At 40.6% G+C, this 13,728-nt stretch overlaps 1 protein-coding gene across 1 annotated transcript; it reads right to left on the bottom strand.

The window, feature by feature from the left end:
• Positions 1-8,247: 8,247 nt before the first annotated feature.
• Positions 8,248-13,363, bottom strand: LOC143020589 (uncharacterized). Its single transcript, XM_076177025.1, has 2 exons — positions 12,954-13,363; positions 8,248-10,131 (listed from the first exon to the last, which is right to left on the bottom strand). Exons 1-2 carry the CDS (start codon positions 13,021-13,023, stop codon positions 8,801-8,803), a joined length of 1,401 nt encoding a protein of 466 aa, XP_076033140.1. The 5' UTR covers positions 13,024-13,363; the 3' UTR covers positions 8,248-8,800.
• Between the last annotated feature and the right edge of the window lie 365 nt (positions 13,364-13,728).

Here is a 13,728-nt window from a genome sequence, read left to right as displayed (position 1 = left end):
ACCATGGGAAAACAAAAAAAAATAAAAAAATAAAATATATATATATATATATATATATATAAATATATAAATATATATATATATATATAAATATATATATATATATATATATATATATATATATATACATATATTAATAATAAATAAATAAAAAACAAAATAAAATTAGAAAATAAATAAAAATAAATAAAATAAATAAATAAATAAATAAGAATAAATAAATCATGATAAAATAAAATAGAAATAAAAATGAAAAACGAATAACTATACGAACGAATGAAATGATTTGCGGTAGAGATGTACCGTCCATCAATGGTTAACCCATTCAACTCCGATGACAAGATGTCTTGTCATTTGGTCAAATAAAACAAAAAATCATAAAACACCAAAATGTTTGATCAAACACCTGAAAAATATGACGTCAGTCCTCGCTTCGCTCGCAGCAAAGCGAGGACTGACGTCATATTTTTCTGGTGTTTGATCAAACATTTTGGTGTTTTATGATTTTTTGTTTTATTTGACCAAATGACAAGACATCTTGTCATCGGAGTTTAATGGGTTAAGAAGTGGAAGAAGAGAAGGAGAAGAGGAGGTTGGGGAAGAAGAGGGAGGGGGAAGAAGAGGGAGGAGGAGGAAGGGGAGGAGGAGGAAGGGGAGGAAGAGGAAGGGGAGGAAGAGGAAGGGGAGGAAGGGGAGGAGGAGGAAGGGGAGGAGGAGAGCTGGAGGAAGAGGAATGGAGAAAGAGGAGGAGGAGGAAGGGGAGAAGGAGGAGGAGGAGGAAGAGGAGAAAGAGGAGGAGGAAAAAAGGGGAGGAGGAGAAAGAGAAAAAGAAGAGAAAAAGAAGAATAAGAACATCAAGAGCAAGATGAAGAAGAGGATGAAGAGGAGTAGAAAAAAGAAAGAACAAAAAAAAGGGGAAGGGGAGGAGGAGGAGGAATAATAATATTATTTATAATAAAGAAGAAAAAGAAGGGAGGGAGAGGTGTGGGTGAGGAGTGTTGATGAAAAGGGGGGGGGGGGAGTGCCGTCGCCTTCTTTTGACCGTGACGCCATGGACAGGTGCGAAGTACACCAATATAAACACACACAAACACACACACACACAGGGAGAGCGAAGTCTCGCGCGCATGTACGTACACACAAGGTCACACGTACACACACACACACGTACACACACACACACACGCACACACACACGTATACACACACACGCACACACACACGTACACACACACACGTACACACACACACACACACACACACACACACAAATACCTTTGACTAAATGCTCTTGGCCACAGTCACTGACACTGGCTGTGTGAGGTTATCAACATTGAAACGGAATGCCATGATGACAAATACTTATCGTGGAACATGTCTGTAACCGCGGGGGGGCTTTTGGGGAGGCTTGGGGGGCTTGGGGGGCTTAAGGTGGGGGGGGCTAGAAAACGCATACTGCAACCTGCGCCAAGTGGTAGGTAGGTTTCTAGCGCTCGATCTGCGTTCGATTCCAACGACAGATGTAAGTAACTTTTCACCCTCGAGTTTTCGAACGGTGGGGTGGGGGGAAGGGGGGAGGGAGAAGCTAGCAACCACTGTCGCAGAGAAGCGTCTCCTAGCGTAAGTTCCTCAGTTTCAACAGTGATGGTCAAAAGTTATGAAGCGTACTATGGTTTTCCGCTGTGGAGCATTTTTTTTTTCATTTATTTTTTAATCATTTTTTTAATCAAAGTACCTTACGTTACAAGTACTCCAAATGAAATAATATTGAGTATTCGGCAACGTGCACTCAATATCCACCCCCACGCTGTAAAAAAAACATGGAATGGGTGAAGACTTTTGAACACGACTGTAGATGCCAGGTGTACGAGCAGAAGATTCTGTGTGCCTTTGCTGTCCAACAACAAGATGGGGACAAATATTTGCGGTCGAAAACAAGAGTAGGAGGAGGAGGAGAGAGGAGGAAGAGGAACAGAAGGAAGAGGAGGAATGGGAGGAGGAGAGGGGAGGAAGAGAAACAGGAGGAAGAGGAGGAGTGGGAGTAGGAGAGAGGAGGAACAGGAGGATGAGAGGAGGGAGGAGAGAGGAGGATGAGGATGATCAGGAAGAGGAGGATGAGGAGGGAGGAGGAGAGAGGAGGGAGGAGGAGAGGAGGAGGGAGGAGGAGAGGAGGAGGGAGGAGGAGAGAGGAGGAGGAGGAGGAGGAAAAAGAGGAGGAGGATGATCAGGAAGAGGATGATCAGGAAGAGGATGATCAGGAAGAGGATGATCAGGAAGAGGAGGAGGACGAAGGAGAAAAAGGAGGAGGACGAAGGAGAAAAAGGAGGGGGAAGATGTGGAGGAAGAGGAAGAGGAAGAGGAGGAAGAAGAGGAGGAGGAAGAGGAAGAGGAGGAAAACAAAGGAAGAACAAACAACAGTAGGCCTACTGGCCCTAACGAGGCTGTTTGTGTTTACTATACTAAGCTACAGTTAAGAAAATAGGGCCTTTTAGGCGATAGAAGATGAACTAACACTACTGCTACCACTATCCTGTCCAATTACAATTAAATTAAATGCAGGGCTGTCAGATCTTTTATTGCAAGGGGTAATTTATTTGTGGATTAGAGTCCAAATATTTATCTAGGCGATTTTTAAATGTTGTTATTGTGTTACTTTCAACGACAGTGAAAAGTAACGAATTTCACACATTAAACATTAACAACCCGGTTAAAGAAGAAGTGCTTACTTTCATTCGAAGAAAATCTTTTACCAATTACTTTAAAATCGTGACGTCTTCTTGTATTTGATTGGTCTAATAAAAAGTAATGTTCGACATTGATGTTGTCAAAGCCTTTGAATATTTTAAAAACCTCGATTAAATCTCCTCACATTCTACTTTTTGAAAGTGAAAATATATTTAGACTTTCAAGTATTTCTTCATACAGCAGATTTCTCAGCATTGGTATCATTTTAGTCATTCTCCGTTGCACTCTTTCTAGTTTACTAATATCTCTCTGGTAGCATGGGGACCAAAATTGTACACATTATTCGAGATGAAGACGGACCAAGGAATTATAAAGGTTTAGCTATATTTTCTCTGATTTATTTCGAAGATTCTTCCGGTAAAGCCAACTAATTTATTTGTTGTTTTAACAACTTCTGAGCAATGTTGACTTGGCTTCAAATCATTTGATATTAAAACTCCTAGATCTTTTTTAGTTACTGAATCCAGTATTTCGCCATTCATTTGGTATTGGATGTGATCATTGTTACTTCCAACGTTCATGACTGTACATTTGTTAACGTTAAATTTCATTTGCCACTTGCTTGCCCAGCTTGATATATAATCTGTCTAGATCAGATTGCAGAGTTTCTTTCTCTTTGGTGGTTGTTACTTTACCGGCGATTTTTGTGTCATCAGCAAATTTTGATACTTTGCAGAGGAGGCCGTCGTCTAGATCATTTACATATATTAAGAACAAAATGGGTCCCAAAACTGATCCTTGCGGTACGTCACTTTTAACGTCGAGCCGGCTAGATAAGGCCTCGTTAATTACAACTCTCTGTTTTTGCTCAGAGAACCAATCTTTAATCCAGTTGTAGAGACTACCAGAAATACTGTGCGTTTTTAATTTGTCGAGCAATAGTTTGTGGAGAACTTTATCGAATGCCTTCTGAAAATCTAGATTAATTATATCAACAGATCTACATTCCTCGTATTTGTTAAAGACGTCATGAAAGAAGTCGAGTAGATTAGTTAAACATGAGCGTTTGGTACGGAAACCGTGTTGCGAATCTTTCATAATTTATTTTCTTCTAAAAATTTCACTACACTGTCGCGAATGGTCTCTAGCAGTTTACACACAATCGAAGTCAGGCTAACTGGTCTGTAGTTGCCTGGTTGTGATGTCCCCTTTCTTGAATATTGGTGTTACGTTAGCACATTTCCAATCTGATTGGACTTTACCAAGTGTTAAAGATTTGTTGAAAAGGAAGCACAAGGGTTTACCGATTTGATTTTTTATTTCTCGCAGAATTCTAGGTGAAATTTTGTCAGGTCCCGGGGCTTTATTTTGAGCTTATTAATTACTTGTATATCACTTTCGGTAATTATGAGCTGATTTAAAGTTTTGGGACATTTTATGTTCTGATGGCTAATACAATGAGCAATCCTCGTCTGTGAAGACTGATGCAAAACTTTTATTAAGGATTGAGGCCATCTCATTTTCATCATCCGTATGTTTACCTTCATCGTCGTTTAGTGGTCCAATGCCGCTGGTAAGCGTTTTCTTCTTATTCGCATAACTATAGAATTCTTTAGGGTTCGATTTCCTTGCCTTAGCAATATACTTTTCAAGATTTTTTTTACTACGTTCTATCAGTGTTTTGGTTTCGCGGCGAATTCTGTCTAGTGTTAGTTTATCGTCTTGGCTTTTAGTTGATAAATACTTTTTGTACGCACGCTTTTTACGAGAGAGGTTGTTACTAATTTCCCTATTCCACCACTTTGGTTTATTTGTTGCCGGACGTCTCTCACGATAGGGAACACAGAGATTTACAGCATTGTTTAGCTCCGTGGTGAAGTTTTCCCACGCTTTATCAATATCAATCTCGTTCGAAGTTTTGCTCCAGTCTGAGTTTTCTAGTAATGATCGGAGTCTATTAAAATTGGCTCTACGGAAGTCGGGTACTTTTTCTTTGCTGATCTTAGATAAACTAGCTTCCATTTTCATTTTGAATGTGATGATACGATGATCGCTAGTACTGAATATTGGGCCGACATTCACTTCATTTACAAGATTCTCTGTTGTAGAAAATATTAGGTCAAGGATATTATTTTCTTGAGTTGGGCTGTTTACACATTGATAGAAGTCACTTTCCTGTAAGTTACTATACAAGTATCGTCCTGTATGCGAATTCAAATCCTAGCGGAGGAGGAGAAGGAGGAGGAGGAAGAGGAGGCGCTCCATCCTCCAAAGTGTGGTGACACTTCTTACAGACTTTTGATTTTTCTTCTAGTCAGACCATTTCATTCGGTTGACGAGTGACCCTGAGTGATCCAAATGGAATATGGTAAACATAAGTTTTATGTTATCAATATTTCAAGGACTATAGTGGCACCCCAATGGACCAGAGTCTCGCAGCTCTCTTTTATGGCTGGAGAATAATACCACCTCGACCATGTAAAAAAAAAAATGATTTCGCATTTTCCATTTTGTTAATTTTTTTTTCTCGAGGATAGAAGTGCTGGTTTTCTCTGGTCGTTTTAGCTCTGAAGGACTCCACCCCTTCAACATGGGGTCTTTTCCTCAACTGAATGCTGTGCTGTGACATTAGTAAGAACAAAATATGCAAATGGATTCATCGTACTAAAGATGAGACTGCCTTTATGAAACGGGAACTGTGTACAGCTATAATGTAAGCTGGATTAGCGAGATTAATTTTTCATTAACCTACTAATGCTTAGTTATCCATCGCCCCTCACATGCGAGGTCGTCCCTGTATATTCTTTGTTTTAGCGATCGGTTGGTGATTTGACAATAATAACAATAATGATGACAATAAAAATAAAAATAATAATAATAATAAAATAATAATAATAGTAATAGTAATAACAATAATAATAATAACAATGATAACTATAACAACAACAATAACATAATATCAATAACAATAATAACAACAACAATAACAATACCAACAATACCAACACCAATAATAATAATAATAATAATAATAATAATAATAATAATAATAATAATAATAATAATAATAATAATAATAATAATAATAATAATCAATTATCATTATCAATTATTATTATCATTATCAATTATTATTATTGTTATTATTATTATAAATTATTATCAATTATTATCAATTATTATTATTATTATTATTATTATCATGGCCTTGAGGGAGCGTTTTTTTTTAGTGGGGGCCGGGGGGGGGGAAGGCAACGACAAACTATCTTGTTTTGGCTACTAGTTGGCGATTTGATTCGGATTAGGTCAGAGCCCCCCACCTCCACCCAAAAAGACTGAAGGTCTTGAGACAACCCACGATCCTTTTTTTTTTTTTTTTTTTTTTTTTTTTTTTGTGGGGGTGGGGGGGGGCTACGTGAAATTGCCTTATTCAGCTAGGGATAGGAAAGGGTTGTCAGATCTTTAGGAAAATTTAAGAAAGTTTTAAGAAACTTCAGACCCTGTTTGCATTTTCTTTAATTGTACCTTGGCCTCAATGTAATGCTGAAAGCACATCCTACACACAATGTACGCGTAGGTAATGAGGAACCTACACCATGAGGCGCTGAGCAGCTGCGGCCGAAGCCGTCACCTTTGCGCCATGATGCGCTTGGTCCTTTGGGGCAGGTAACTCACAGTCACTGCTGGGAATCGAACCCACAACTATGCGAATGCGAGACCAGTACGCTTCCTATTACTCCACCAGCGGACATATGGTCCGCCAAAAACTCTTACCTTTTCCCGTCTTCTACACGTAATTTGCTACTTGCTAGTAGGGAGCACGTATTTCGCGCGTGGCAACAGAATTACACACGCCCACCCACGATTGCGCGCGTAGTCACGTTGAGTGGAAAGTGACAGTCACTGTTGCGATAATGTGAATGAATGAATGAATGAATGAATGAATGACTATATGAGAGTTACGCTGCTTATATGCGTGATTAGAATGATCACTTACAATTACAATTTTATTTAATCTTCGTCTGATGTGATTTTTTTTTTCTTGGAGCCGGGAGGAGAAGAAAACAAAACTCGTTCGTGTGTATATTTACTCCCGTGTCAATTACAAGGGGATGATTCGAAACTCAAGAAGAGAATGCGGTCAACAAATGAGCATACACTAAAGAGGATGCAAACGCAATCACTCACTTATTCATACACATATACACACACACATGCACATACACATACACACATGCACATACATATACACTCACACATCACGTTAACCGAAAACATGGTCAATCAACAACGCGCACACGCACATACACACACATACACACACACACACATACACACATATGCACACACACACGTATGCACACACACACACGTATGCACACACACACACGCACACACACACGCACACACACAGACACACACACGTATTTACAGATACGAACACAGACAGACACACACACACACACACACACACACACACACACACACACACACACACACACACACACACACACACACACACACACACACACACACACACAGAAAGTAGAAAAATAGGGAACAAAGGCGTTTCCTAGTATAGAAATTCTGATGAGATCATAAACAATTTACATGTGAGATCAACATTTGTTCTTTGTTGAAGGAACAAGATTAAAAAATGTACCAATGTGTAAAAAGATACATTGATTTAATGAAAAAATGTCAGAGCAACCTCCTAGTAAACGAGTACTCTGGTCAAAATTCATTTTACTGTTGCTGAAGACCATTTAATAAAACAAGCTTAGTGTTAAAAAGATGGATCGTTTTCTTTCAGTCAGTGGTCCACTTTAGTGGACGAACACGTTGGTGACAATGAACAGTAAGAATGAATAGGTAACTCATTCCGACTGGTAAACACCGTATGAAGTGTTCAAACATTACTCTCAGAGAAGAGCAATTTACGACAAAAAGTAAGATTAAAGATATTCTTCAAGTTTGGGTTCAGCCTTCATAGTCAAAGGATATATTTACTCTGTTTATTTGCACCAGAGAGAAACTCTAAAGAAGGCTGTGCTAGGTGTGGAAATGAGCACTGCGATTCCTAGATTTGGTTCCCACAAGTAGAAATCACATTCCCTAGTAACGATGGCCCAGGAAACCATCTTCAGTATTCCTATCGACCACCGATACACTCCAGTTTCTTGCACTGTAGTATTTGTCACAAACAGGTGAAAACATATTTCGGTGCAAATGGATGAAAGAATATTTTGAGAGGTTTCGCTTCTGCTGATTTCTTTTCCTTCTCTATTGAAAGGTTCGAAATACATTCTTTTCATTAACAGGTTGTCGCGCACAATCACTCGTTTATACCAAAGGCATATGTCACATCATAACCACTGTATACACAGGTGATCAATAAAGAGTGTAAAATGTGGCTAACAGTTCTAGCATAAAGAAAGGGGTTGCATTATTTAGAGCATCCGTGTCACTCACTCTATTATATATATATATATATATATATATATATATATATATATATATATATATAAATATATATATATATATATATATATTATATATATATATATATATACACTGAGAACCATAAAGTGTCATTAAGAATTCTTTTCTAGATAGACACTCGTCGGATTTTTGGCACAAACATTTATATTTCCACGATGTGTGCAATTTCTTGCACAGTGCAAATTCATGTATATTTAACTGGCTAAATCTCTTAAGTATGGCATCACTCCAGAAACTTGTACAAAAAGAATAAATCTGTAGTTGCTTTATGTATACATAAAAGAGCTTGAAATCATGTCTATTATGTGCCTTGTCTTGGCATCACACACTTTACTCTTCAAAAATAGTAAACTCACATGACAACGATATCATATTCTGCCTTCATTTGTTTTTGTGCGGTTACAGGTAACACAATTTGCATATTTCGTTCTGCTTGGTTTCTAGAAAATTCATTTGCCTGGCTGGTTGAATTCGAAACAAAACAAGATCTTGATTGTTGACTGTACGACTGCACTGTGACACACGACAGAACAGCGAACTATAACTACATTTAGATATACTTTAAACCCTTAATGCTATGGACGGATTATGCTGGGGTGTTAGTGTGCTGTGACTAAGTGATGACATGATCATATGGGCGCAATGTGGCGGGACAAGCAGATTCCCTATGTTTGTGAAGAAGGGACATACGAGAAAAGGTCTTGGTACATCGATCGCACTGGTACTTCTTGACCTCCGAGTGGGTCTGCATGTGGGCCCTCAGGTTGCTCCTGTCAGCGAAGGATCTGTCGCACTGGCTGCACTGGAAGGGTTTCTCGCCTGTGTGGGTCCTGATGTGCCCCTGAAGGAGCCACGGCCTGGAGAAGGCCTTCCCGCATAAGTGACACTTACAAGGTAATGTATGAGTCCGAATATGCATCTTCAGGGCACCTAGACTTGTGTACACTTTGTCACAGTGTTTACACTTGAACGCTTTGTTGCCCAACGCTGAGCAATGAAACTGTTTATGCTTACTTAGCCCAGAGTACGTCGAGTAAGCTTTGTTGCAGTCACTACAACTGTACCGTGCGGCAATCCGTGGATCTACACCTACACTACCCTCGCTGGACCCCGACTCGGAGCCTGGGGATGAACACTCACACTGTTCGTATGATGCAGTGATGGGTGGAGTAGGCACCACGGGGGTTTGAGCAGGAGATGGAGCGGGAGGAATACTTCGCAGAAGAAAGGGGTATGATGTCCAGCAGTCCACAGAAGGCAGATAGGGGAGGTAGGGTGGCCAACAACCTACTCCGATGTCTGTGGGCACCCTAGGCAAAGGTTCCTTGATGGAAGAGATCTTTGGTCTTACGATGAGTTGGTTTGTAGATTGGAAAGCTGACGCGCTTCGAAGAATCGTGTTCTCAGGACATCGGTACTGTGAACGTATTATCGTCCCGGGTGAGACAATGACACTGTCTTTCTCCTTGCCGTCCTGTGACCTCGGCCCTGCATCCTCCCGGGACTCGGGTGTTTTGTCTTGTCCCTTGTCAGCGAGCCACGGTCTGTAGTGATGATGCGTAAGTTTCACGATGGGTTGGGTGCTGGGAGTCGAGGCCGCCGGTGTCGGGTTGAGAGTGTCTGAAGAGGATACTGTTGGGGAAGGAAGATCTTCTGGACACTGAATCTGATCAGCAGTTCGAACAATTGCCTTCGTTGTACGTATGCATGAATGAGGTGATATCAAAACGGCTGAGGAGGAAGGCTGGAGGTCTGGGATATCCCTCTTCTTTGGCTTAATTTGTAAGGAAGGTGACACACGACCCTCGGGTTTACTTGGTTGGGTATCTTTGGGTACTGGAACGCATGGGGTGACCACAGGTTGTTGAGAAATACCCAAAGATCCGGACAATCTTTGCACTGTAAGATCTTCAGGTTCTTTCTGCTCCTCTTCCACGCTGAGATCTGTAATGCGAAATTATAAGATTACAAACTTTTAAGACTTCTAAGAGACATTTGTGATACGATTTAACGCCGCCAACTCATCATCTCAGAACCATCTCGCCCACATATCAGGAGTGCACCACGCACCACATTCTATGAACTACTGTTATCGCCTCTCAATAATCATCTGAGAATACAGTTTAAGAATAGTTCCCTTTTAGTTCTGGGTCTCGCCATTGCCGAGCTAAATGACGTGACGATCATCAAAATAAAATCTATTAATCCATTTGTTACAAAGACGTGTGCCGGGGATTCTATTTCCTCCAATTTTATTTAGCCGATGGAATGTCCTCAAAGCAAGGGAGCGAAACGTCTTTATGACGTTATACTAACTTACTCTGACAGGTAAAACCACTCTGTCATAAGGTAATACTAATGAGTTTATGCCAAGAGCTGTTCGGCCCTGGCCAAAGCCGTCTCTCGTGCCTAAGGCATTTTATATTCAGGGCAAGTGGCGGTCATCGATTGGCGTTAAAACCGACAGGAAAGTATAATTAATGTCTTACACATGCAGAGCCTGCAACCCCGTTTATAAAGGTGATGACCAAATGAAAGCAGACACAAACACCTCAAGTCACACACACTGCTCTTCCCATTTCAGAGCTTTGGGGTGGTGAAGGGCTACATGCATCTGCTTTCCCCCTCCCCCTCCCCCTCCCCCTCCCCCTCCCCGGCCATTTTGTGCCAGTCCACCTCTTTGCCACGAGGTACGCACAGCCCAACAGTTGAAGCTCATTTTCTCCCTCGTCCCTCTCACACAACGACTCTCCTCCGTAGCCATTCATCACTCCACGGAGCAGATGCGGAGAGCATCCCTCATGGACCGCTTCATACATTTGTCCATTCATAATCACTTTTCACACAATCTTATCTCTTGCGCTCTCTCTCGCCTGCTCTACTGACATATCACGTACATCCAAATCTCCTTTCATCTCATCCATCCATCTCATTCCATGCCTTCCTCTTGGGCTCACTCTACTTATTTCTCCTTTTCACATCGTCTTCGCTAGTTGTTCCTCCTTCGTTCTTTCTACAGTAAATATCAAAACCATCTCGGCACTCTCTGGTCTAACTTATCAAATGGTTACCTTCCATTACCTGTTCTCTGAATAACCTCTACATTTCTCCCTCTATCCATTCTTAAAATACCTACTGTGCTTCTTGGATACCTTAACTCAATTTCTATTCAGTCTATTTCTTTCATCTTTTTTTTATACCTTAGTTCTCTCTGCTCCGTACAGTATCGTGGACATCATCACAACTTCACAGAACCTTCATTTTGAATTTATTCTCAAATGCCCATTACTCATCACAATTTTATTCTGTCCAGACATTATTTGCTTCTTTTACTCTCCAACTCGCATCACGCCCTCTCCTCCATTCCCCACCACATGTGACCTCAGATACTTAAAAAAACTCCCCATTTCCTTATTTCTTTCTCGTTCACACTCAAATTCAACCCTCACTTGCAACATCTCTAGTAGATTTCATAACTTTATTTTCTACACACACTCCTAACTTTCTTCTTTCATATACACCACCAAAATCAGTCACCACCTGTTTCAGTCTTATTTTTTCTCTGCGATATTGTTCCCAAGCATAGAAGCGATGATTGTTGCCGACAAAATACTATTAAAAAAAAAAAAAAAATCCTTTTTACCTACTGAATGGCGATGATAACAATAGTGATAGTATTAATACTAGTCCTAATACCAATACTAACATTAATACTAACACTAATATTAACATTATTACTGGTACCAAAACTAAAATACTAACACTAATACTAACACTAATATTAACATTAATACTGATACCAAAACTAAAATACTAATACTAATACTATTACTAACACTGATACCGATACCAAAACTAAAATACTAATACTAATACTGATACTAATACCAACACTAAAATACTAATATTAATCCTAATACTGATGAATTTAGTCTTTATAAAAAACGAATAAAAATCATAATCTTGTTCATATTATTTCTAGTCGCAAGCTATTATAACAAAAGCGTGATATACAAACAAACAAGAAGAATAATCAATTTCCCAATTGGCCAATGGCGCTGATGTAAAAGAAAATGTAAAATAACAATAATGGGAGTAATGACAGGTTCCTGACAATGAAAGGAATAGCGGTGATGTCGACGATAGTGAAACTTGATTGATATTTTTCACTGTGATTTCAGTTTCTGCACAGACAGGCAAGTGATACGTCTGAAGTGACAAACATGTGATACTTTCTTTGTGTGAAAATTGTCGCTAAATGGCGGCTGTGGACAAAGACATTTTGTCCTCAACACGGAGCAGTTGTCAGTCTGAATGACATATCTCACCTTGGTGTCGACACGCGATTTTGTTCATTGTCAAGCGCAAAAACAGATAAAATATCAAATAAGGTCTCCCATAATTTGAGAAATGTTAATAATATACTATTTTTTAAACTTTTTATGTCACTTAGAAGCCTAGATTCGCGTCTCGGTACTCTAAGTTCTTAGTCATTTATCTTTTTATCTATTTATTTATTTATCTGTCTATTACCCGCCGTTACTCCTGTAAAGTTGTCATACCCACCCACCCTTTAGAGGCCGAAGTCCACAGATGGCCCACGACCCAAATCCTAGTAGGATATTAGTGAGTGGATGCTTAATGGTTTTAATCAGTGTTGCCTAATGGTATCACTAGGAACCTAAAGAACGACAATACAAAAAGTATGGGATACAATAGGGAAATATACACGACCAAGTTCGTACTCAACCCATAATGACACTTACCGTTTGTGAAGTCATCCTTGACAGGGAGTGGGCGCTTCTTCAAGGGGCAGCGTGAGTAATCGCCCTTCATAGCAGCAACGGCGCCCTGGGGCACCCAGAGGGCGCTGAGAACATCCAAAGGGGGCACCCGCACGAAAGACGAAATCTCGACTGATGCATCAATCCTTTAGACCTTTTCGAACTCGAAACTTCGAACTGCAACTACGATTTTTTTCTTTTTTTCCGAAAACTGATCCGACGAGTCTTGTCAACATCGGGAGAACGTCTTACACACACATCGGGGAATTTTGGTTTCTGTGGTCGAGGACTTAGTGCTCGAGGTATCCCTACCGGGTTCGGGGTTTATGAACAGTACAGTGTACACCCTCAGGAGGGGACCAGTTTCGACTGGAGCGCGGACAACTCGCCTCTCGTTCTGTCTCTGAGCTGAAGTGACGACGAGGGACGGCTGGGGGCAGAAGGGTGGGGGGGGGGGAGAGACTGGGCAGTCCGTGTTCCGTTTCCCCATTACTTTACACATTTTTACCTCCCTTATTTACGCCCCCTCCTTCGCGTAAAAAACACCAATAGAGAACTCATGGTATGTCGTTCAAGAAAACGTGTACTAGGCCTTCTGTGTCACGCTGTGGTTCGAGGGAAAAATAAAATACGGTAAAAAGGTTGGTAACTGGCATGGGCAGCCCAACACGTGCCAAGAGGCCAAGAGGGGGAGGGAGCCTTCCCCCCCCCCTACGCGCTCCCCCCCCCAGGGAGCCGCACCCCCATCCCACCCCCA

This window comes from Oratosquilla oratoria, chromosome 40, assembly GCF_046742065.1.
Source record: "Oratosquilla oratoria isolate Oo_2021 chromosome 40, ASM4674206v1, whole genome shotgun sequence".
In the NCBI taxonomy this organism is placed as follows: Eukaryota; Metazoa; Arthropoda; class Malacostraca; order Stomatopoda; family Squillidae; genus Oratosquilla; species Oratosquilla oratoria.
This window is presented reverse-complemented; position numbering and strand designations above follow the sequence as displayed.

Coding starts and splice junctions, on each gene's coding strand:
- LOC143020589 (XM_076177025.1), bottom strand. CDS start 13,023: ATGAAGGGCGATTACTCACGCTGCCCCTTGAAGAAGCGCCCACTCCCT. Junction 10,132..12,953: donor CAAGGATGACTTCACAAACG/GTAAGTGTCATT, acceptor TTCGCATTACAG/ATCTCAGCGTGGAAGAGGAG.